Genomic DNA, 26,349 nt, shown 5'->3' with positions numbered 1-26,349 from the left:
GGCCCACCGGCGCGGGGGCACCGGCTCAGCCAGGACTTAGCAGCTCTGGTTAAGCTGAACACAGCTGTACCTGAACCCACCAGCCCAACCCCTGCGCACCTCGGCCACGCTGCAGGTCCGGGACAGAGCCATGGGGACGTGCAGCCCCGGCCTGGCACTGCACACATGCCGGCACACTCACAGCCTTTGAACAGCTCCACAGGAACCTGCCAGAAACCCGCACTACCCCTCAGCCAGAGCTAGATGTCCAGAGGATCCCAGCTGATCCAACAGAGCTCGCCAGGCCTCCAACATACCACTGTCCAAGACATGCTGTAGGATCTGTAGTGCGATGTTACCTCAGCGTTCCCGTTATCCTGGATAGCTTGCTTTCTCCCTCACCCCTCCTCCAGCAGGCAGAGGGAATAGGAAACACGGAGTACGGAATATACTATGAATAGCAAAAGCACTGTAGAGAAGCCTGAAGTGGTTCATGGGCTTCTACAAACCCTCTGAACAGGCAAGTTATAAACAAGCTCAAATGTAGTTTTCAGACTCTTCTCCATACCATTCACAAAGTACAGAGTAAATTAAAAAAAATGTTGAGGACACTGATGCTTGATTCAGCAGTTACATTAGAAAGTAGCACACTGGATGGGCTTCTGACTTAATTCTCTGCATGAAGGGAAAAATCCTGGGAAATCACAATACCCTGTTTTATCACTGGTGAACCTTCCAGTCATTGTTCTGAGGATCACTTGGCACTAGCAGCCAGACCATCCCTAAGCAAGCTCTACCCCCCAGTTACTCAGCAGCTGGTTACTTTTATTTAGCCCATATTGAAAGTTAGAGGTAAAGACAGAACATTTTGTGATACAGAATATCAAATATAAAAAAAAAAATTCATTGATACTACAAATCTCTCAAACCCTTGAAAAATTATATCTGAAACAGAAGTGTATCACGTCATCTTCCAAATACAGGTATAAATTACACTGTCTTGATTTATTTCATGAACAGTGCTGATAGAAACTTCTTCAGTGCCTTACGAGCCCAACTGAATTCCAAATGCTTTTGGACCTTGACTGCTTGAGCAGAACAAAATTCACCTAAGTTAGATAAAACTAACTTTTGATCATGTTCACTGTCTAATAAAGGGGAAGGATAATAAATAGGTTTCCACAAAAGAAAAACAAACCACAAAACACCAAACCAAAAAATGAACCACCCCAAAAAAAGAACAAACCAATCCCTGTGCCAAACAACACGTGGGCACCTAACCCCAAGTTGGAATACTAACATTCCGCTTTCGTACTTACAGCTTGTTTCCTCTTCTACCCATATGATTTGACAGGACTACAGAGTCTCTTTATAGTATGGTCCAGGTAAATTAATTGCTCAAGAGCTGAATTTGTAATAAATGCATTTCCTCCAGCAGGCGTGCTTATCAGTCTGGCCGAATTTTCTGACTTCCTGAGGTTGCTCGTTGTACGTGAAACACCACTTAGACCAGCCAGCTGACTGGTTAGAGGTACGGACTATGCAGCAGATACAGCACAGCAATATAATGTGGTTGCTAATGCAATCACCACAAAAAAATTACCTTGTTTTTCAACTTACTTCAAACCGATCTCATAAATACATCATATACCATTTTTTATTAATGCAAATTAAGAGCTGAGGAATAGCATAACTAAGAACTGAAATCATAAAAACTACATTAACATTCAATCAATTCCAAGAAAAAAAAAATCCCATATGCTATGAAGAATAAATCATTTATTTGACTTCCACGGTAGTAAGGCAGCTTTATGACAAATCTTACAGATTCATTTTTGTAACATCGGCTTTCCCACAACCCACTTGAAAAAGTATCTGAGAGTATTTTTCACTACCTTGAATATTCTTAAAAACTTGTCAAGCCTGATCCAAAAAGCAGTACCTTAGCTTTACCTATATTCCAGTTAGTCCAGATTTCTAAACTGGGGCTGGGGAAACACCACAGGGGGACAGGACAAAACAGGCAAGACTACAGTGAGCAATTTTGGTTCTAGACTGAAGACAGACTACTTGCCCATTTAAAACACTAGTGGTAGCATCTGTACTCAAGCACTAAAGCAAAAGAAACCAATTTCTGTGCTCCAGTATAAAGCACATCATTGAATGTGTATTTACTGGGGGTGGGGTGGGGGGTGTGACACAACAAACCAAACCAAAAACAAGACACATGTTGTAGTCATCAACATGGAATCAGAGCCTTAACAGCCCCCCAACTCTACAGGAAACTTTTGGAGTACTTATTTAAAAATGAAGAAACAATCATCAATCACTCTGGGTCTTCACTCTTTTTCCGCAGAAGAAATCCCAACACTTCAGTTTATGGTAAAGTCATTATCGTGACTTGTCCTCAAAAATGAGATACTCTAGATGCAGTTTCAAGTTATACATAATGCAGTTTAACTGCAGGCTGCCCCTTAAATGGATGGGTCTACTCAGCCCATGCAATTTATCTTGACATTCCTTGCTCTGGGTTTAATAATAATTGAATATTTTTTACAATTTACACAAATTGGTTCAGCTTGCTGATCTGCAAACCCCCCAGTGATTTAAAAGAAAGGAAAATATTCGATCAGTCATCTAAAGTGACTGGATTACAACTGCTAGATGCAAAACAGGAGTGAGGGAACAGCACCTACGCAGACCGCAGTGACAGCGGGTTAATTTTACATTGTTCCTACGCTGAGGGAAGCAGCACAAACACGAAAGAACAGAGACTTGGGGCCAAGTTACATATTGCGGCTGGTCTGATCCAACAAGCTGCTGCCAAGAGGGCGGTCCTGCCTGCTCATTTACACTGCCTTCCTGTATGTAGCTGCTCTGCCTCATTATTGCTATGACTTGTTCCCTCCATTCCTTCCATCAGTTCTGGAAGTCACCTGACTGCACAGTAAATATATTCCACTCATTAATCTAGCCGAAAAAAAAATTCACCTTCCTTTCTGGCTAACTTTTGACCTCAACGAACTCAACACAGGGTCAGACAAACACCACAAAATGCAAAAAGGTGGACTACGTAGCAGGGAGTGAGAGGCTGAAGGTAGGAAGGCCAATGTTTGAAAGAGCAAAAGCCTGCTGCCCTTTCCAACGCCTGCAAGCCGTTACATCTTTGTACACAGACACATGCATTCTTGCTGCATATAGCTTAACAAGCTGCTAACCAGGCTGTCTGCTGCCAGAAAGGTGGTGCCAAACCACCCCACTTCACGTTACCAACAACTCTCGCGGGCTGATGCTGGTACTCACCTGCCCCTACAGCAAACCACATCAGGAAGCTACCCTGGCCAAAAACCAACCTGGAGAAAAATGTGTTTCCTGCTGGCTGCACTCCCTGCGCTAGTGTAAGGAAGGATGAGATTAGCACCAGTGCTATGTCAAGGGAGAAAGCTGGGCATTTCCTTAATTAGTGACTAGCTGTTAGACTGGGATAGCTGAAACATCAAGCTGAGACCCTATGAAAACACGTACTCTGAAGCTAGCTGCGGTTGAGCAAGCAGCCGCAAGCAGACTGCTCTCAAATTAAAGCAGTAAACTGGGTTAGAGGACAATACTGCAGCATGGGACCTGAACCAGGGGAGGGGCGAGAAGGGTGGGGAAGACAACAGCTTAACATTTCTAGTTTTACAGTATGAGCAAATTGAAATGAACAAAATATAAAATCTGTTGATGAAATATGTCTGACCTCAAGACTCTGTTTAAACCCAAGAGAGTTTTACTAATGTCTAACTTGGCACAGAACAGGATTTTACTCAGTCTTATTTATGGGTAACAAAAATAAGCAAGCAAGCAATTTCTGTAATGATTCAGGAATAAAACAATTCAGAAGTGCTCAACCAGTGTTATTTGCAGAATACAAGGTAATTCTGCAAAAATGCAGAGCAAGTTTGCACGATACAGTGACACATTTTTATAAAACTCTTGATGTCAGTCTAAACTTACATTTTGCTTGACTACAGATTATTACTGAGACTGAATTTCACTTCTGTAGTATCAGTGCAAAATGTCTTCCCATTTTAAAAGACAGGAAATTTTCATCAGTCAGATAGATTCACCACACCATACTTTTTTGGGAACAAAGTGTGGTAATTCAGAATGCAAAATACACCTGTTCCCATTAAAAACTCCAGTTTACATCTCAGGATACTTAACACAGCAAGCTTTTAAGATACTGCAACTACTGAAAGACAACTATCTAACCTAAACTGTACTTTGCAACTTAATGAAACTTAGTCATAAGACTACTTCATTTCTAAAAATCTGTTTTTAAAGAAACCAACAGGTTTCATAAGACATGAAGTCACACATAAAATTACACTTACGTTAAATAATCTTAGCATCATTAACATACGCAAAGTTTACAGAGTTACTTGATAACAAGTGACAAAAGCTTCCTAAGACTGTTCTCTACCCCAGTGCTATGCTTGTACTGATTAACTGACACTGAACAGAAACATGCATTCTGATTATACCTGATTTTTCAACATACCAGGGTTGTCTTTGGCAACAAGACCTTTGGAAAAATCACTTGGTGTAGGGGAAGTTCTGCTGTCCCTTTTTGCTGCGTCAAGGTTGTTACAATACTCCCACCTCTTCTGTTGAAGTTCTTGAAGCCAGTATGTCATATCCTGACGAGTTGCAGCCTACAACACAAAGAACCAGAGCGCTGACAAGATCACTGCAAGTCTTTGGTATATGAATACAGTAATTCCAAGTGCAATAAAAACCCCAACCCAGATAATTAGCAAACCAGCAAGGTATCATCACCCCAAACCAGCATGATTCAAAATAACCACCAACGTACTAGGTGCACCTTGTGCAAACATAACATCCCTTACTTTCATGACAAATCCATTTTCCATTAGAAGTAGTCCCACTTTTTTTCCTCCAATTTTATACTCAAACGTAATACAGTAGTATCATCTTGTAATTTTATACACAGTGTTATTTAAATATATAACTACAAATCTACATTATGAAAAAAAAAGTCACACACACTCAGTAAGATTCCCATTTTATTTTTTTAACTTGCTTTATTACCAGCAGAAACCAACAAATTAATAAGGCACTGTAATGCCTCCTACATTAATGACTAAATCTACATACTGTTATTCCTCGATGATCCCACGAGCTAACTAACTTCTACAGAAAGGTCATATTTAACACCAAAAAGCCTAACAAGAATATTTAATCTACAAGCCTACAGTTGTTAGCATAAATAGGTCATAAGTGAGCTAGAACTCAAACCCATCTTTAAGCCTCAGTAAGAACCACAGCTGTAAGAGTCATTTCAGCATGTCAAATGACAACCTACAAGTATCAACAAGAGAGTAAACGATGGTAACTGGCACTGCAGGTGCTCACTTGGAAAAGTCATTTTTATTCCAATATACACTCTCAGCTGCCACTCTAGAACAAGCAGCTGACACTAGCATGTTCACCGTAGTACACCCTACGCTCGGAAACAAGATGTTAACACTTGTGAAGAGACAGCCACCTAAGTCCTTCAGCTTGTAACCACACAGAGCGCTCACCTTTCAGCCAGTTTTCCTCCTGCCTTCTCCCAAACTGCTTAGTGGTATTATCCATGAAAAACCCTCATTACTTGGGCAAATGACTGTGTTTACCCTTTAAAGACCACTTCATTTCAAATAGCTTCCTGTTGCCTTTGTCACCTCGGAAGAGGGTACCTGTCCAGGGTATAGCTGCAGAAGAGTGAAGAGCAGCAAACCACACGGATTTCCTTACAAAGGAAGTACAGTAAGTGCTGCGTAAAGCACAAATGGCAAAAATTAGTCTTCAGTTTTGATCTGAGAACACTTCTTGTCTAGTCAAACTAAAGATCCATTTACCACCATATTTTGACCCTGAGAGCAGCTAATTACAAGACAGAGCACAGGCTATGTGGCAAACAAGAACTGATGCTTCCCTGGGTGGTCCCTCTGGCTCAGCAATCTGCCATCTTAGTGTTCAAAAATCTATCTCTGTGATTGCTATTTTACAATTTGGCTTTTTGTATCCATATAAAGTTTAACACCCACAACACCTGACGGCAAATGGCTCTGAAGTGCTGTGTAAGGAAGTTAATCATAGAACAGACACAGTTACTCCTGTAGCTGCTGCTCCAGTTCCTCTCAGTACATCATACATGGGAAGACTTAAGACACATAAATCAAATAAACATTCATAAGTCAAATCAAGTACTGAAATAAACCAAATAGTGATGCAAGAGGATACTGTAGGCTCACTTTTCTCAGTCGGTAAGAAATGCATGTAAGCAAGATATTTCTTATCTGAAATAGGAATTAGTTTCCTTTAATCTTGATTGCTCACAGGATACTGGAGGAAAACATTTCCTTCATTAAAACAAAAGAAAAAAAAAGACATGGGACAAGAATAATTTAGAAGCGTCAAAGAACTGGACACTGGGGAACATCAATCCACACAGCCATCACTGCTAGTTTAGGGCCACAGCAGCAAGCTGAAATCTACAGCCTCCGGTCACTTGCTGCAAAGAGTAAACATCTCCCCTTTTATTTCTAGCACAAACATATTTCCTTTGGAGTTTTATCCAGTGCCAAGCCTTCATTTCTGGTAAATCTGAGGGCCTATATTCCCTTCACCTAGACTTGCACACAGGCCTTGTAAAGCTATGTTTTAGTGTGCTCCACCAAAAAACCACCAAGAATTCAAAGTTTCCACTAGCACAGAATGTGACACTTCAGTGGTTGGCTTCACTACCACAACCCAACTAATGAGGCAATTCACCTGGAGTCAATCTAGGTCATACCTGCAATGAACTTCTGCTCATCACTAGTTCAACATAATAAGCCTTTTTCACAATTTGTCCCATTATCCTCTCCCCAATAGCCTTCAGGAAACCATTATTTTTTTTTTATTGGAGTTGCTCCTTGTTGTTTTTAAATTCCCAGTTGCCCTAGTTCTCTGCTGAGCAGCACATATGCATCCTCAGTTTACAACTGATGTCATTGTTACATGTTGATTGGATCATTAGCAGCTATGGTCCTTCAACTAAGACAGGAAAGCAGAGCAGAAGTTTCTCCCTCCCCTATTTTAAGTAGTTTTCCCAAGAATTATTTGGTACCCTGCTGTTCCACCCTGCCTGTTACTTTGCCTTCCTTCTTCCACATACACAGTCTTCCTTCTCGTATGGAGTTTCCCACTCCCTCTGAACAGTTTTTGCTGAATGTATATAGCCATCTTCCTTATTTCACAAGTACAAGAGTGTCCTGAGAATCTCTGTTAAGATACTTCTTGATTAAACAAAATTAATCTTTGAAGCTTGTTGTTTAAAATGGACCTTTTTTTAAGCCACACACAGAATTATTTTAGGTCTCCCTTTCCCCCTACTCCTAAACAAAAGGCAAATTTGCAAACATTTTTTAAATTCACTTTACCCATCAAAGGAAGGAACACTTCCCTGCTTGCCCTATTTCTCATGGCTTCTCTGAGTATTTGGCTTCTGCCCACCATGAGACACAGAACATTTAACTAGGTGCAACATTGATCCAATCTCGCAAAAAAAAAAAATATCCTTATTTGTACTAAACTATTGTGTGGCTCTGCAGTAAGAAATAACATTAGCTAGTCATGTTTTAATGGAGGCATTTCTGCAAGAAGAAAAACCACCATGTTATCTGAACTGGTGAGAGATAAGGAATTATTATTGTAAACTTACAGACAACAGCAGCAACACTGTAAGTGAAAAGCCAGAGTCCCATGTATTTTTTAACATAAGTGATGGAAAATCATTTTAATTTACTTAAAACCATTCCCCTATATTCTCCCACTAAGGATCCTGCAGGAACTGATGCACACATGGCAAACAGAAGAATTACTTGGGAGAAAACAACTACCCACTGTCATCCTCTACCTGGACCCGCTAGTGGAACACAGATGCCAATATTAAACAATTTCAGTAAGAGTCCAAATAAATGCAACAAGCAGACCCACCATTCTGAGCTAACTTGTGAACATTCTTATCTCAATCCCCTTCTGAACATGAACAAACTCTCCCTCAAGCTTTTTTGTGAAAGGGAACGTCACCAAAAAGTTTGCATTTCTCAAGATTTACTAATCCTGCTACACTCAAACAGCAAATTTGGAGCCAGATGGCTTTTTTTTTTTTTTTGGAGGGCAGCCCAATTTAATTAAAGCATTGCAACCACTAACCAGCAAGGAAGAAAAAAAAAAGAAATCAGCTCCAAAACACCTTTGCTGCTGAGCTACCTTCTAAGCTGAGTCAGGCCCTAATGGTGTTTGGTTCTAAGGCAATACTGCTTGAGCTCGAGCACTCCGTTATTAATCACTGCCACATCCTTAAAGATTATTGACAAATTAGAGTAAAAGCTCCTAAATAATTCTGATTTCAGCAAGTTTGGTGCCCAATACTTTCAAGGATTTGGGCTCCAAAATCCGCAGTGTCTGGAATGCTTACCGCTTGGCAATAACCCAGCAAAGTTTTTTTTCTTTAAGAACTCTGTGCAATTTCTACTCCCCTCCCCTCCCAACTCACCACTGTTCACAAAGAAGTTATCCACACAAGTGGCTAGACACACAGCCTACCATCAGTGGCCAGCATTTCTTTGTTTCAAAAGCAAGTGAACTGTGTCAGCACAAGATGCTGCTTTAAAAATAAATGAGAGATGGGCCCCTGTGTTCATTTACATGTATTCATAATGCTAATGCTTTTCTCCCTTAATGACAGACCTCACTATGCAAACATTCACTTGTCTGTATTACCAGCATTCCACGTTACAGCAAGTCTTTGCAGGATCGGGCCCTTTCCATGAAAATGTTCTCAAACATATTCTATCTGTAATTTTCTCTGCTCCTTTACCTAAAGTGATGGCACCAGTTACATATTTTAGATGGAAAAGCTTTTTACACACAATTAGCTTCTTCTAATGTACTTAACTGTTGAAAATACATAGAAAAGCTATAATCATGCAAGTGTCAGGTTGGTTATCTACGTTTCTAAATTATAAACTATTTGCCTTATTTGCTGTAAAGGCTATCGTACATTTTCCCTGAAATCATTATCACATTGAGAAAAAAACCTAAGTATATTGTACAGTCCTCAGTTCCCATCAAATGACAAAGACTGAGCAATCCAGATGATGGAATCATTACATTAGCAAAAAACTGAGGCATTATGAAGAAATAATGCATTCCTCAACAGCACCATCATTTCAATCCAGAATTCCAGTTGCTTATTTCTTGTTGCTCCTCTCAGCTTATAATACTGAATGGGAAAGACCAGATCACAAGATCTGGAAATTCTGAACAAGCGGCAAATTGAGGAAAAGAAGGCATGTGAGTTTCAGGGCAAAGACTACATTTGACTTGACTCCTTGTGCTCAGTGTGTAATGTTTTCTTGATAGATTAAATCACATTTCAACAGGAGCTAGATCAGTCAGGGGGGTGGGCTGTTTTTTGGTTTTGTTGGGGTTTTTTTTAATCTAACATCTGGAATTCATTCTGAATTCTGAGTCTACCTAATTTAGCTGGAAGATGTTTTTAAAGGCCTTAAAGAACTATTGTGTGTTGGGTAGAAGAAAATTAATTCCAGCTGCAAAAGCCTTATCCCTTGCTGAATCACACAGCCACAAAAGGCCAGTTGGTCCCCCAATATCCCTCAAAATTTTCATTAATTCCTTATTTATTATATAAACACCTATAACATAATAGCATTGTTATGGGCAATCACTTGACCGCTTTAGGGCAAGCATCATAACAACATGAGAGGTACAAGATAGAAGGTTTTTTTTTCCCCCCGGCTAATTACAGAAATGACTTTGACTGCCTTAACTGGCACCTTTTCTCAATATCCTTAAGGGAAACATGAAGGGAGCTCCAATCCATTCAAGTTCTTTCCTAGAGAATATGGGGAGGGGGGGGAATTAATACAAAATGCATGGGCCGAACAGTAACATCAGACTAAAAAGATATCAGGAAAAACCTGCAATAGGAAATTCCCTGTTCCTTATGCTTGTGCGTCAGCGTTGAGTAGAAGAATGTTATCCTCATGACTGCAGAAGACACCCATGGCTGCTGCCAGATTATTACACAGGTGGCATATACTATTTCCTACTATAGTTCTCATCATGAGGTGCATGTTTCTCAAGACCGACCCTCCTATTCAAAAAGAATCCTCAAAACAGAAAGTGCATTATGTATTTTCTTGCAGTTTTCCCCACAAAAATCACTAGATACCAACCAAAACCGAACAAAAACCCTCTAGCTATTAAAAAAAATATCAAAGCTTACACTGAGTCTGCAGTTTTAAACTTCTGTAACATAAACACTTGGGCTATAAAGGCAGATTCACAGAGAGCAATAAAATCTTTAGTTACAGCAATACGAAGAAAAAGGTAGGGTTTACACATGAAGGCATGCAGAACTGCCAATCACATTGCTTTTCCTTAACCAAATATAGTTAAAACTATTATCATATTAGTTTTCCAGTTAATGCGCTTATTCTTATATACATATGTAAGAATATATACTTATAAGGCATGTTAATGATTCCCTATTTTGTCAACCATTCATTTTTATCAAAACAGAATACTAAAGAGCTTTATAAAGCCGTCCTCTACCATCGTGTATTGCCGGTGCTCAGACCGTCACCGTCGGCCAGGTGTGCAGGAGAAGACCCTTCCCAACAGCAGGGACCCGGCAGTGTCACTCGGGTGACTTCACGGATCGCACCCTGACGCCAGGGCCGCGCTAGCAAGGTCCATCGCCCGCGGCCGGTGCACAGGCACGGTGCCTGCGGGGAAGCAGCAATGGGGAATAACGGGTGCTCGGCACGGTCTGGACCCTCTCCACCGAGCGCAGGCGGCTTCCCGGGGTCCCACTCCCAGGCGCCCCGCTCCCGGGGGTCCCGCTGCGGGAAGGGCGCGGCAGGACCCGAGCGCCCGGGCCGGGTCGGGAGGCGGCGGGCGGGGAGCGGCCGCCACACGGCACCTTTCGGGGTGAGCACCCCAAAAACGACAGCCACCCGCTCCCTCGCCCCCACCCGCCCCATTTACTCGGAAAGGCGTTTTCCACGTGTGGCTCCCGCACAGCCGCCCCGCCACTGGGCCGCCCGCCAGCGCCCGCGGCCCCTCCGGAGGCGCTTTAACGGCGCAATCACCAGGGGGGGAAGCAGCCCTGAAAGTAACGCCCGGCCCCGCTGCCCTGCCCGTCGCCGGCGGAAACGGCGCTTTTCTTCGCTGGCAAAGCCGGGCTGGCGGCAACGACGGGGCCCGGGGGGAGCGGCCCGCCCGGCCCGAGGGGAGGCTGAGGGGACGCGGCGGCGGCAGGTCCCGCCCGGCCCCGGGCCTACCTTGAGCACGGTGACGGCGCCGTTGGGGCCGTGAACCTCGAAGGCGGCGGCCTCGTCCCCCGGGGCGGCGGCAGCGGCGGCGGCCTCGGGCTGGTGGTAGCTGAAGCAGGCGGAGGCGATGTCGAGGTGCCCGAGGGGCAGCGCCTCCTGCGGCCCCTTGAAGTAGTAGAGGTAGCAGCGGCGGGGGTCGAAGACGAACCAGCGGCTGCGGAAGCCGCGCAGGGGGCCCTTGCCCGACAGCTTCTGCAGGTACCCGCAGAGCTTGGGGGCGCCGGGGCCGGCCTGCTCCCCCGCCGAGCCGCCGCCGGACCCCGCGCCCTCCCCGCCGGCCGCCGCCGGGCCCTCCTCTCCCTCTGCCGGCATCGCCCGCGCCTCGCCTCGCCGCGACGCAGCCTCGCCCGCCACGCAGGGAGCCGGGCCGGCCCCACGCCGCGCCGCCTCACGGGACTTGTAGTGCGGCCGCCGCGGCCCGGCCCGCCCCGCCGCCCCCCGCCCGGGCCCAGCCGGAGGGCCGCCCCGCCCCGCCCCGCCCCGGCCCGGCCCCTGCCGGGAGCACGGGGCGCCCGGGCCCGCTGCCGACGTGGAGCGGCGCCTTCCGCCGCCCGCCCGCTCACGGAGCAGGCCCGGCCGCGCCGCTGCCGGGTGCCGCCGCCGCGCCGGACAGCGCTTCCCGGGGCCGGGCCCTCCGGCGCTCCAGCCCTCCGGCTCCCGGCAGCGGGACAGAGGAGCCGCGGGCCGCCCCGCAGCGCCCCCCGCCCTGCCCGGCCCCCCCGGCCCGGCCCGGCGGCTGCGGGAAGCCCCCTCCGAGCCGCGGCGCTCCCGGGGCGGGCAGGCGGCCCCGGGGGAACGCTCTGGCGCCGGGGGGCTCGGCCTTGCGAGCGGCTGCAGGCCACCGGCCACACGGGTGGTGTGTTCCTGCTTCGCTGCTACGTCCAGGCACGTTTCGGACCCCAGGGCACTTCCAGCGTTAATGACAGAGAGCTCCTGTAACAGAAAACCCCTCTGTGGAGAGACCACGCTGCTCCGGGGGGCACACGGCCTTCCACGGGGCTCTGTTGGCGCCCGGCCCCCAGCACATGCCCGTGCCATACCCGTGCCCAGCGCTCTGGGTACCAACGCAGAAAGCAGGCTGATGTGGCATCATCGCCCGAGAGCAGGAGGCAACCACTCCGCTCAGCTTTTCATTCCCAACCTCAGTTCCAGCACAAAGGGCTTTCTGGGAAAACAGTCATTGCAATGGTCGGAGCTGGTGGTTGCAACGGTGTTTTTGTTAGGATTATACTATTTATGAACTGGGTTCATTGGACTGAATCGTGACAGTTTGGAAGTCCAAGTTATCCAGAAAGCCTCAATGCCCTGGAGCTTCTTACTCTGTCCTCATTTTTAAATGCCTTGATTAAGTTCTCAGTAAAAAGTAACCACCTCACCCCCCAGACAGTATTTTCATTCTGTGCTAAAGGAGGTAAAGGATAGAAAGCACCTGGACATTCAGTGTTGTCTGTGGGTCCCACTTTGACATTGACATAAGGGATTGCACAATTCTTTGAGTCCTCCCCTCCGGATGTCACCTACTGATAAGAAATGTGTTGAGTGAGGAAATAGCCCATGTTCTGTCAGAGAAACTTGAGTAATGTGTTATAGAAACTGAGGTGTGGAAGTTATCTCCCCAGTCAACTCACATGACATGAAGTGTGCTATGCTGAAAGATTAAGTGTTGCAAACTAAGGCTAGACTTTTTTTCTTTTTTCTTTTTTTTTCCCCCCTCCAGACCAGAAGAATGATTTTGCTCTGTCAAAAGTTGAGGCTTTCTTAGTAAACGTGGAAAGCAAGAAGTGTTGATGGTGCTTAGACAACAGACCAGTAACGTTTCTTCCATATATACTGCTCAGTATCTTCTTTCCCAGATATAAAGTATTCTCTGTCTTCTGGTAGCATCATGCTCTTCCTTGGCAAGTGTCATTTGCCAGAACATGAATTACACAGGGAAAACACTGACTCTCTTTAGAAGCTGCCAGTTCCTTATCTCAGTCATTTAGACAAGTTGAAGTGCCCCAGCACTTATCCCTGATCTGTTACATTATCTCATCAACTTAATGAAGAGTGGCCTTGTTCTTTGTGTGCTGAGCACCCATGGCTCCTACTGCTGTCAATACTTACATCTTGCAATAAACCACAGAACCGATTCCTAAATCCTCAAAACTTTTGCTGTCAGTACTTCTCTTTTTTGATTTTCTCTTCAGCTTCCTCACAACACTAAAAGCAGGAGAATCCCCTGATTTCACAGTTGATTTATGTAAACAGAAGTTCCCCTTCTTGGGAAGTAAGTTCCTTATTTCATGTATGCCCTCCCCCCCAGCCCCCACCCCCACCCCCACCCCCCTTTGTTTTCAGCAACAGATCCAGACGTGGACTGGTAAATAACAGCAATTGTGAATATAACTGCTCTTCCCTTACCTGCTTCTTTCTTTCATGTTTTCATGTCCAGAATGCACAGATGATATAGGTGACATTCTGTTGCTAACCAACGTCTAGAAAACAAATATAAATAGCATCTCACAAGATATTTCCCTCCTGTTCAGAGGCGAGGGCCAATTTTGTGCGTGTAACTCCTAACCATAGTGCAACTGTCAAGTAAATTTTCTATATAGCAAACCAGCAGTTACACTCCCAAAAGGACCACAAAGCTCATTAAACATGAAAATATTTGAAATTCCCTTTTTTTTGGTGCGTTTTTCTCTCCTGAAAATGAACAAATATTTTAGTAATGGCACTTTCAGCTGAACAAGGCCATCTACAACACATAAGAAATAAAACTGAATTTACTCTCAAAAATGAGAGACTGGTCTAACTCATTACAACTGTAATGGTTTTATCTTATCATGAATATAAGCATTCACAGTTCTTGAATACATTCACATTTTATCCAAAAAAAGAAAATATGCAAGAAAAAGAGTCTATCATTAGATATGGAGGCAGAGAGAGTACAGCTGGTGTGTGCGCCAGGCTCATGCTGTCATGTTTACAGAAGTGCAGGAAACATCAGTCAATAACAAGCAGCACATCTGTACCATGCTCTTGGTTAAAATGAGATCACAGCTCCAAAATTAGAATGGCTGAGAGTGTACACTGCTTCCTTTCACAAAACAGAAAGCAAAAATTACTTTGTCTCTTGTCTGGTATCTTCTGAGATACAGAGATTTAATTAGAGATGAAACCCAGAATTTTTCAGAGCTCACACTAAACATCTACTGGTTTTTGCTTTCCAGAACAATGGAACTACAGACAGTTGTCCCCCTCAAACCCTCTCCCACATCGTGTCAGTCCAAACCTGCACGCTTAGATATAGGCTAAACGGTTACTTCCATTTTAACAAATATTTTGCAGAACGTTAATTGTGACCGTCACTGCCAAGATAAATAGTGTCACTCTCCTACAGCCTGGTTATGTATAGTACTTGCATACAGTATTGCTCTACATTATTTTGAAGAGTGAATGTTTTTGGCCTAATATTATTTACATTCTTCGGAGGTCAGGAACCAAAAATTTTCCTAAGCTTTCTTTTCCCAGTGGAGACAAATAGGCAAAAAAAAATAGCTCCAAATTACTGTTCCTGGTGCAGACTGACACACCATTCTGCATTCCCCTGCCTCCCAGTCACCACAACGTCCATGAAGAACATAATATTATTACATTTCCAACATAAATTCTTTCCGTATATGCAAACAAGTCAGCCAAAGAATTACATGGTCTATATGTGTTAACCGATGGGCGACGTTTCACATACTTTTCATTCTCCGGTATTATTCTTTAAACACTAGATGGTGCTCCTTTCCTGCGTCACATTCGCCATTTGCGTTCCCCTCGGAAAATGGAAAAAAGATGCACCGTGAGTAAGCAGGGATGCTTATTTGTAGTTTCTGATTCAGTAGGAAAGACCCAGTTCAGTTAATCGTCTCATGCAAAACCAGCTGAATATACAACAACATTAAATCCATTCTTTGTCCTTTTTGTTGCACTGCATCTTATCAAGAACTCTTCACTGCGAAAAAGCAATAATTACACAGTCCACTGAATGGCAGCATTGTTTTCTAGTTACACATCTGTGATCAGACTTGTAGAGGTATCCAGGCAAGTTGGTAGCCATGTAGAGAAAAGAGTCAAATTAGACCCTTTATGAATAGAAAAGCAGGAACTACTCAACTGTAGCAATGACCTGAGCAATCTGCACGCATATAGTTATCGCTTGTCAGCATCGGTGCAGATCCAGGCTGCCTAGAGACCTGCTGTACAGCTTGATGGGAATGCTGAAGGGTGTAAGCAGAAGAATTGAGAGTACTGTTGTAGAGACAAAGAGATCAATGGGCAAGGGATATAAAGACACAATTAATAAAACACAATTATTTCAGCTGCTTACAGGGGAATTTATTTCCATGTGTATACTAGATTCCCAGCCGGGAACCTAAGAATAGGTACATATAATGGGGACTTACAGAAGTATCCAGTAAAAAGAAAGATCAGAAGAGATCACAGAGTAGACTTTAATAAAAATCTTCACGTAATCCTTTTTTTTGGTGTGTGTGTAATTGTTTTATATTACATGGAAGCATTACATATAAGAAGAATCTGAAAAGATCAAGTGGGACAGAATGGAATACAAAAGATTTATATCCACTGTCTCACAGAGAGAGAAATAACTTAGTGAAGGGCTGCTGAAGATTATCTTTATTCCCTGTATAGCATCTTAAGTGATGTTGGGCTAAAGAGTTTAAAAGTGAACCCGGAACATTGACTGGAGGGATGATCAAACTCACTTCTGATCATCAGTCAGATTTTCTTAGAACAAAAGGAAGGAGATGCTGAAGAGTTATCCTGAAAAGTAAGAGCCAAGAGAGAAAGCAAAAGAGGTTAGGACAATTAATTTTGGAGTCTATCATTGATAAATGTTCCTGTGGTTAGAAGTCTAGCATTGCACTATCAGAATGGAGGAAAGGGATTTCTTTGGGATTAGATGGCCCGTCAGAGCGCTGGACTAGTGAACAGGAAGACAAGCAACTATCCTTGAGCTGCAGGGATTCCTTGCCTTGCTCTGTGTAAACTTTAATATCCTGCCCAGTGTACTACTTCGTAACAGAGCTGCAAAATGCGTAAGGGAAGTTCTGCCACTACATACGTGGATCATCAGACTAGCAGAGTTTGTAGTACACAAAACAAGCTACCTCACATAAAACTGAAAAGATGAAAAGAGGTGACAGGAAAAAGTGTATCACTGCTGTACAAATACATGGATGTTTGCGCTGGCATTTATCTACAGCATTTAGTGAAAACAGGTGTCATATAGTGTTTTCACCTTTACTTGCTCTTACGTAGTTCAGGCCAGTGTTAAGATGTGGAAACATACTACAGGTCTACTGGGTTATATATTTGTCTGTCAACCTCACTTTGCTGCGTAAGGCTCTTCTGAAAAATCTAAAAATACATGGTATTATTTACATAACAGTTCTACAGTCCATCAGTGGTTTATGCCATCACATCTCATTAGCATTAGAGATTTTCATTTTTTCCTGTGAGGCATTTACAAGCCCATTCTCCCAAGTGCAGTAGCTGGTACAGCTCTGCGCTAGCAGAGACAGCGCAGCATTTTTCTAACTCACAGCAACAACTGTCAGGATCTGTGATCTCAAAGCTTTTAACTATTCTCTACTCCAAGGTGTGCCCAAGAGTTGTTCTTCCTTTCTGCACAACGTTTCAGAGGCCCAGGCAGTTTTCTCACCTTCAATCACAGTGTGCCCATTTTCCTGACTTTCTAACTCATTTCTTGGTACACCGCGTCCTGGCTGACATATTTGCATTGTATTAACTGCAACCACAAAACCGCGCTTCTGCAGCAGCTCCTGAACTTCTTTCACCCCAGGTGTAGCAGCAGTGGAGCACTTCCCTCCCTCCATTTAAATCCAAACAGGGACCCCTCCAAAGACCTCCAAACGGTGCACAGCCAAGCCTTTATGCTGGTATGAGGTAACGTCAGTCACGCGTGTATCGAGAGACCTTTGCTGTCTTGTCGCAGTGGACTGCCCCAGGAGCTGCAGCTAGTCACAGCCCTGGCCAGCCCTTCCTCTGCGTGCCTCGGGGGTGATTCAGGGTTAGACTTACACACAGACCCATGGCTGGAATTCTGCCCCAGACCTGCGCTTCTTAACATTTTATCTTCACTTTGAATGTCCATCTCGCAGAAAGCTGAGATTTGTCTCCCCAGTCTTTAGATTTTTAGCCGAGGCTTAAAATCCGCACATGGAACGTATGTACGTTGTGAGTGGAAAGTCTGTTCGCTCCAGCTTCCATCCAGCATCAATGGCCAAACAGCAGAAACTGATGGAGAGCAAATCATTTCAGTGTTTAAACTTCAGTGGGATGAATTCCAGCCTAAATGCTTTGGGCAGGAGCTTTTCTTCCGATGTGGACTATGAAGTGCTTAACACACTCATTAGTGGGAAGTTACAACAGTGACACCGGTTCCTTGCAAATGAGCTTTCTTCAGATTCTTATAATTCATAATTTTATCACATGTCCATTCACCCTTTTTCAAGAAATAAATACAATATTCTAGTAAAGTGTAAATGTATTTGTCAAAGCTGAATGGGATTGAAAAAAGAACTAAAGATGGTGAACTGAAAGACATGTGTTTTAAATAAGAATCTGTAACTGATACACAAATAGGCAGATTTAGCCAGACTAAATCTAGTCTAAATCTGGTCTAGAATCCAGGCTACATTCCTCACAAGAAAATGACTTTGCAGGAAATCTCTCTTGCTGTTTGTTTCTGCTCAAGACAAATATTACCAGAGCAGCTTTTCCTGTGGTTTTCTGTTTTGGAACTTCTGGCTTTGGCTTTGGATAAAGACAGGAAGCACAAGGAAAACTGAGGAAACACAGATTCAAGAGTAAGTCACAACATCCAAATCTGGAGCCAAACTAACCCCAAGTCCTTTCTAAGACAGATATCAAAGAATAGTATTATCTAAGAAAACGTGAGGGGAAAACGACCCATCATCTCCAGACAGCTGCCCTCCTGTACCCAGCTTTGCTAGCACTATATGCTAAATATGCCATTATGTTATACCACTGGCTTACCTGGCCGTAATAAATGCTTGTACGTACCCTGTTAATATTAGTATCAAAGGAAATTTTGTGCAAGTCTAGAAAATGAGATCTGCATCCTAGAAAAAGATACAAAGTACGGATGGTTGAGAAGGGGGAAATGTTACTCCTTAAAGACTAAGCTGTGTTTCCATGGCATGTGTTCAAGACTGCCCCAAAACCACTTCAGTTTATTGAAGACAAATGTTTTCCATTCTCTCCACCTCAAACCCTAACTGCCTCTTGCAGCAGCGTCATTTATTAACACCAACACTAGCAGAAGTAAAACTGTAAGCGCTTGTACTTCAGGGAAAATCCAGTAAATAGCATCTGTGGTCAGTCTGAGGACTGCCAGCCCATGCCAACAATAACACATCCTTAGTGCCCTTTGAGGGACCTGCAAACTCTTCGCAAAAGCTATGGAATATATATACCTTACTCAAAGCAAGTAATGGCTACAGCAAACATTTTTATTTGGAATCTTCTGAAGGCCTCGCTGGGTTAATCTTAAGCATTTACCACATAGCTACCCAGCCACAACTGTTGTGTCCTGACATAACTCAGTTATTTCCTGAATGTGAGATCTACGCACAGAAGCAGCTCCCCCAGTAGTTCTTTCACGAGTTTTCATTTGAAATTAATTTCTCCTGAATTTGGGGAAGTATATGACAACATCAGATTTATTAAAACAAAGAACTTTCTGTTTCTTGAAATTTCTGTCTTCAGAACCTCCAATTGAAATGGAGTATCTTATGTTACGTATTCTGCAAACATAGCAGGATGAAAGGGTGGTGGGAGAAGGCTGGTGAAAGAACTGAAAATAAGGAGTAATGAGAACAACTTAAGATGGCTTATTTACTACCAGTGCACCAAGTGTTGATTTAGACTCTTCAGTCCCAAATGAGACACAGTTCCTGAAGAATTAAGTGATAAATTTACCTGAGGAAAGCGTAAAGGGGCAGGGTACGGAGCAATAACTGTGGTGAGCTCTAGCACCAAGCGTATTCAGATCATGAGACAAGAAACATCAATTAAGAATAAAATTAAGGAATACACTGAATAACACGACGTGACGCAGAACCACAGCCAGCACTGGGCAGTGTTTTGGCAGGGTCACTGTGCACCTACAGCCAGCCTTGTGCCGACAGGATACACTGCTGGGACTGAAGCCACCCTCGGCACACAAAACTGCACTCCGTGCATGAGTGTTCAAGCTCACCTCAGGTCGCATCACCCCATGCAAACAATGCTGTGACAATGGGAATGGGATCCAGCTCACGCTAACATGGATCTCAAGTTCCCACACTTATAAGAAACTCACGTCTTGTTTGCCAACCATATAGGTGTCTCTGCAGGGAGAGTGTTTAAGTTACATGGGTGAAATTAGCAGAAGAAAAAGCACTTGCTGAAAAAGGAAAGCATAGTCGGACAGACATTCATTCATTCATGTCATAGATAGCGATGTACCACGATAAGCTGGCAGTCACACAACTAGCGTACACCCTGCTCTGTTTCTCTTGGCCTATACTGTAATGCAGTTGGTTCGGTTCCATCACATCACCAGCACCTTGAACGCTTCAGCATGAGCCTGAGCAAAAATGCACCGTGTGTGCACCACCCCCAAAACCTGTCTCTACAGCCAGCTGATATCAGGGTATTTGGGTAGGCAAGTGACAGTCAGAAACACGTTTCATTTCAGAATCTCTTTTTCTATAAGAGGATTTAAACACATATGGTGTTTTTAAATGCAAATATGGAAGAGTGAAAAAGCCCAGACAGACATGGTTGCCTTTAAGCCCTTCAGATGCATGGATTCATTAAGGCAGCGTTCCTGAGCCACAATCAGCTCCTGCAATGGTTGAAACACAGGCTGGTTGCAGGCCTGTAAAAATACTATCGATGTGTAACTTTCCTACAGGGAGAATGAGAAAGGCCCGTGGGGGCAGCTGGCGGTGCTGCCTGCGGGCTGCAGCAAGGGGCAGGGGCAGGCAGGGCACTGGGAACCGAAATGTGAAATGCAGGCGCTGAGTCACAGAAAATCACTCGGGGATTAAATTATGCAGTTGCTGAAGCGCCTGTCAGAGTCCTGGGCAAGAGAGGGCAGTGCTAGGTCAGCAGCTGGATGGATGATCTTAAAGGTCTTTTCCAGCCTAAACCATTCCGTGATTCTCTGAAACAGACAGAAAGAAGACACTGTTGTCTCTTTACGTAACAGTTGTATCAAAAATGGCATGGCTTGTCATCTCAGCATAGAGAAGAAGATGCCGAGTTTCGGTTTTCATGCCTGGCGATATGCAGAAGTGGTGAAAAGTCTGTGCAGACAGTCGTGCACAGTGGCTGCAGAACAGAAAACAGTGGTGTAGTGCCCCATAATGGAAAGTGAAAGAAGGCAGAATTAGAAGGCGTAATACTGTTTCTTAGAAGTGAGGCTTGTAAGATAGCAAGGGCTCTCTCTTGTGGTACAGGCAGATTGCCTGTAGAATCGTGCTGAAGCTATTAGCTTGGAGCTTTCACCGCATGAGGCTGGCTGAATTTGTTCAGCTAATATTAAATGTTACCTAAAATTCATTCGACGTGTTCTGAATCATATCGGAAACAGTGCACTTCAGGGTTTCCAGCTTCCTAAGACTAAAAGGACTAAGAAAGAGCCCTCCTACAGAAATCATGGGGGAAGCCGCATGGTGCCTGTTTCCAAACCTACTTAGAACACTGCAACACCTACCATCATGACAGTGCTTCTACATTAGTAACTGTGTGAAAATGTAATCACCATAGTTGGTATTTTCTATATCACACTCGCTTCAAGATGGGCCTTCTGGTTTTGTTTGGGTTTTTTTTTTAACATATGTGTGTTTCTGAAAAACAGTCTGGGAAGGTATACAGAAACAGTGGCATTGCTCATGTTAAATAATCTTGCAACTGTTATGTTGTAAAGCTACAACGCACCATCATGCTCTGGAGTGAACAGCTAACACAGTCAAGGCAGGTACTTCTGTGTCAGGTATTTGTCTTGTGTGGACCTGTGAAACTGGGCAGAGCCTGGATCTGGAAGGACAACAGCAACAGAAAGAGAGGAGCCAGAATGGGAAATCAAAAACACGAGAGGGTGAATAAGTCTATAACCATGATATCCTAAAATTAATTTCTGATTTTTCATATATTTCCAGCTATGCTAAATAAATAAATAAATATATTTTAAAATGTACGTATGTCTCATTCTTCGGTAGCCATTCCAGCCTGAGGCTAACCTCTTACTATTGCTATTTCATCGTTCTTGCTCAAATAACAGAGATCCACATTGTGAGATGTAAAAGTCTAAATCCAGATAATAACAAAAGTTAAACATCATATGGTTTCACATGATGTCAGTCCTATCTCTAAGGATTTTCTAAATGGACAAAAGCAAACGAGAAAGAAAACTCAACATTAGGTTTGTGCACTGAGCTTTCCAAGGTTTACTTTCAATTTTGATTGTGCAAAGACAAGGAAAAAGTTTCCTATTCAAAAGTTCATCTCTGATTATTCAGATAAAATGCAGTTTGAATCCAAGTTCTCCTAAGTTCTGGGCTGCCAGGTTCGAAGTGAGAATGTCAAGCCACATCAGTGTGCTCCCAGCCCAGCTAAACTATGACTTCTGTGGCAGAGACAAAGACTGACGTTGGCGTTTTGTTATCAACCACCCAACTAATGGTCCCTATGTTATGTCTGGGGACACCTCCACTCATGAAAATCTTACAGACTGGATAGGCTGTTACCAGGCTTCTAAACAGAGCCTTTTGGAGAAAGTCGTAAAGTAAAGCAGTATTTATATGCAGTGTGCAACACTGCTAGTTGATTATCATCAAGATATCAAATACTGTACATTTCACTGTAAGCCAAACATCCAGTTTGATTCTTTCTTAAAATTTGCACGGATGAACTCAACTAACTGCTTTTAATTCTGAAATAACCTTGTGAGAACTGAAGAAGAATCAAGCTCTTTGAACTTAAGTTACACTTGGATATTTATTTCAAATCTTCATTGGAATGTCTGGAGAAAAATTGTTCATAGTTTTTATCAGCTTAGTAAATGTATCAATTATATGAGAAATAAATTCTATTTTTAATTTTTTTATATACATTCTCTTTCTTGTATAGTTCCACAGATTGTTTTCTGCAAAGCATACAAATTGTAATAGTCAGGATATGATAGGACTCTTCCTGTGGTATTTGCTCTTAGACATTAAAAGTCATCATGTTCCTTGTCTTTTATTTCACATATACGCAAATCATGATGAGTATTTTTTAAAATGTTGTCAAGCTTTTATTATATTGGTTAGAACTCATAACCTCCAAGTAGTCCTAGCTGGTATTACTGGGAAAAGGGTTACAAACAGTGTTTTCTGAGAAGGTGTAATTGGCTTTGAATCAAAGCAGCAGGAATTTTTGCCAGCAGTGGGTTTTGGTTTTAATACTCAGCCTTCCAGAGAGTTTTTACTCTTTGGAAGTTTTAATTGTCATTTCTCTGTTCAGACATCCTCAAGGTATCGTTAAGGACATTTACAGTTACAGGTGAATAAAACAGTTTAAGCAAAAGAAGAAAATAAATAACCCCCCCCCGAAAGACCCATTTGGGGGACAAACTCAAACCCTCTGGTTCATTTTCCTCTTAACTATACCAAACTTACAGGTGGAATTAGTTTTTTAACCAAGAAAAGACTCTTTCTCATAGTGTCTAGTCACTCTCCTGTGCTTTTTTGGAAGAGTCTGGATACAAACTATATGTCTTCTTCCTTGTTCAGTGATGGACAAACACAACCCTTCATAATAAAGACCTCTGCAGCCTCAGGCACAGTAAAATAAGGTTGGTGACATAGCAGTTTGGGCTCATTTTCCATAAGAATCTATCCAAAATTGTGACCAAGACATCCTACATCATCTTGTGAACTTTGGAAAAGCTCTATTAAAAAATCTAATAGTGCTCTGCACTTCGGCAGTTCAACAGGATTGAAGACAGAAACATAATGAAGAGCCATTTCTGTTCCCCAGCTCCCAAAGTAGGGGAGTATTCCAGAAGCATGTCAGCTATTTCCATTCTGTTCAGTTTGCTTTCACTGACCACGCACACTGAAAGAAGCAACAAGACAAAATTCCTTTCTTAGTGGTTATTAACATTTGACTATAACTTTAACTGGTTTCAAACAAATTCTTTTTAGCAGCCCATTATGCTTACAGATGAAAGATGCAGCCAAAATCATGTCAAATTGATGATTATAAATCAAAGCTGACAACAACAAAACTCCAAACTTCTATTGTGACCTAACAAAAATCATTAAACTAAAACAAAAAATGGATCTAAATAATTTAAGGAATTCAAGACGAAAAAGAAGAAAGATGTTGCCAGCAGCACTACCGCAGTGTCAAATTTCGCAGAAATATTAAAAAGAAGGATGATACTAGACGGAAAGCAAATCCCATTCACAAAAAAGAAACCATCTAGGAATCTTGATTAAAAATTATCACAATTGCCTTTTCCTCCTGTCCCTATAATGGATTTCTAAGATAAAACAGAGTTTAGAAATTGGCTGCCTCAGCAGTCATAGCGATGATTGAAGGTCCTACTTGCGGGCAGAATCAATCAGTCAATGACCAGGGAAGTGTCCTTGACTCTCTTTCCCTCTGCACACACTTCTTCATTTTCCCCCTTTTTTAGTGGTACATAAAAAGGAGAGTAATTAGTATCAAAGGCCACAAAGAACCACAATTATTTGTAAACTATCAGATTCAATAGCAGTAGATTAGCTATCAATTACAAAATTCTACCTGCTTTATATCTTCAGGTAAATAGGACAGGGGAAGGTAGGAGGCTTTGTGGGTTTCAAAACCCTGTTCGCTGAATCAAGCTTCCTGGGTTTCATCACAGGATTCGTAAGCACCTCCGCTTCATTTTATAAAGTCAAGATTTTTTTAGGCTCTTCTCATGTCATAGGCTTAATTTTTCCTGCACTGTTATTCTCAAGGTTAACACACAGATTAACTGCAGAAATACTAAGTGTTCCACCAGTTCTCTGCTGAAAATAAACAAAATGAAAAAAATAATGAGAATGTACCATAAATGAGTCACAACTGGTATGCTTCTCTAACAAAGCTGTATTTTTCAATACACTGAATGCAGCCGACTTTACTTCTATAGCTGTGTGAGCAGAAGAAGCCCCAAACTTCTTGGCAAACCTGCAAGACCTGCAGCCAAACCCACTGGTTAGTCCCCTGGTACATAACACACAGCAGAGATGCCCGAGGGAACCTTCACATGATGCACCAACATTTTCAAAGGGATTTAACAAATCTCAAGTTTCTTCCCAGGAGGAGCTTGGTCAAAAAATGAAGATACTGTTTCAAATATTTACTCTGGCTTTGCCAGATTTTGTTTTATCAAACGCTTACTGATAATGTGGAGTGCAGTTGCACTCAGTGGTAAGCCTGCAACCTCTGCGTACACCCTGTACTCCTTCCGAGCAAGCTAACGAGGAGGAACGTTAGCTGAGTTCACTCTACGGTCTTACAGCAAACCAACACACTGTGAACTCAGATGCCCGTGTTCTCTGTGAGGCCTCAAATACTCTTTGTTTAGACCGGTAAAGCAAGAACATTCAAACTAAACGTGGAAGGCGCAGATGAAGCGGCTGAAGAAGATTTTTTGCATTTTTCAGTAGTCTCACTTTATTCATGTTTTAATTCACTCATAAAAATCAAACGGACATCCTAGAGATGCTGGTGCTGTTTAGCACAAGTAGCATGGTACTGGACCCTCCATTCGAAGAACGAGGTGGTTTGGTGCCTGCCTCCCAACAGCAATTACACATGGCATGATTTAGCCAGCTGCACACTTACAGAGGAAGGTGAGTGTATATAAAAACCTATACCCCTATAGAGCAATGGATCCACTTCATTTCTGATGCAGGGCACAGACGAAGGCTGCTCACCCAAGGTGCACAAACACCCCCAACTCCCCATATCCCAACGGGCCCCTCGCGCCTGCTGCCCACCTGCCTCGGATGGCGCTGCCGGCGGCTGCGCTCTGGGCGCCAGAGAAGGTCCTTCCCCCTCGGTTCTGCTGGGTTCTTGGCCGAGTATATGAATGGAGGTTGGAAGGAAGGGTTTGAGAAAAACAATGATTCAAAAATTCACTGTTCACCTGCTCAAATAATACGCTTGACTTCATAGTTACACAAAGAATTACAGGAGAATTTAATAACAAAGGAGAGTTTCTTCTCCAGAACAGAACACGACTGAGGCTGAACTGGTCATAAGTAAAGAGACTTGCATTAAATTTCAAATATCTCTTACAGTGCTCCTGCAGGATGCGGCAGGAGTGAAGCTTGGTTTCACAAGCTGCTCAGAAATTCTTCCTTTCCTGCATTTTATTTAACATCTAAAGACTTGTTGCTCACAGCATTTCCTTTGATTCCCCCACCCTGCAAGGTGCCCTGTGTCAAAGGGAGTTGATTAGCAGCTGCTGAGCACCATTTTGACCCCAGCTGACCTGCAGGTCCCTGTGGGCAGGTGCGGCACCCCAGTCACAGGAGACTCAGGTTTGGCATTACCCAGGTATGGCCTGGCTTGTGAACTTCAGCAGATTCCCAAACCCATTCAAAATTCTGCCGACGACACAGGTTTCCTTCACTTCTGGCCACTATTATCAAACACTCCCCTTATTTCTCATATGAAGCTAGAATATTTTCTTTCATTTTACGTATTGTCTCATAAGGAAAGAGACAATAACAATACTGGCAGTAAATGTGTTTTCCATCTCTGACAGTGCCTGCTTATTAGTATTTCTTCAGAAACAGAA

At 43.2% G+C, this 26,349-nt stretch overlaps 1 protein-coding gene across 1 annotated transcript in view; it reads right to left on the bottom strand.

The window, feature by feature from the left end:
• TBC1D2B (TBC1 domain family member 2B) overlaps positions 1-25,630 on the bottom strand; it is a 48,097-nt gene extending 22,467 nt beyond the window's left edge. Inside the window, exons 1-2 of the mRNA XM_080395564.1 lie at positions 11,385-25,630; positions 4,523-4,676 (exon numbers count right to left, since the gene is read on the bottom strand). Of these exons, the coding sequence (XP_080251690.1) occupies positions 4,523-4,676; positions 11,385-12,473 (1,243 nt within the window). The 5' untranslated portion in view covers positions 12,474-25,630. The remainder of the gene's footprint in view (positions 1-4,522; positions 4,677-11,384) is intronic.
• Between the last annotated feature and the right edge of the window lie 719 nt (positions 25,631-26,349).

The sequence above is a fragment of the Falco punctatus genome (assembly GCF_963210335.1).
Source record: "Falco punctatus genome assembly, chromosome: 7".
Taxonomy (NCBI): domain Eukaryota; kingdom Metazoa; phylum Chordata; class Aves; order Falconiformes; family Falconidae; genus Falco; species Falco punctatus.
The sequence above is the reverse complement of the archived record's forward strand: the minus strand, read 5'-3'. Positions and strand labels throughout refer to the sequence as shown.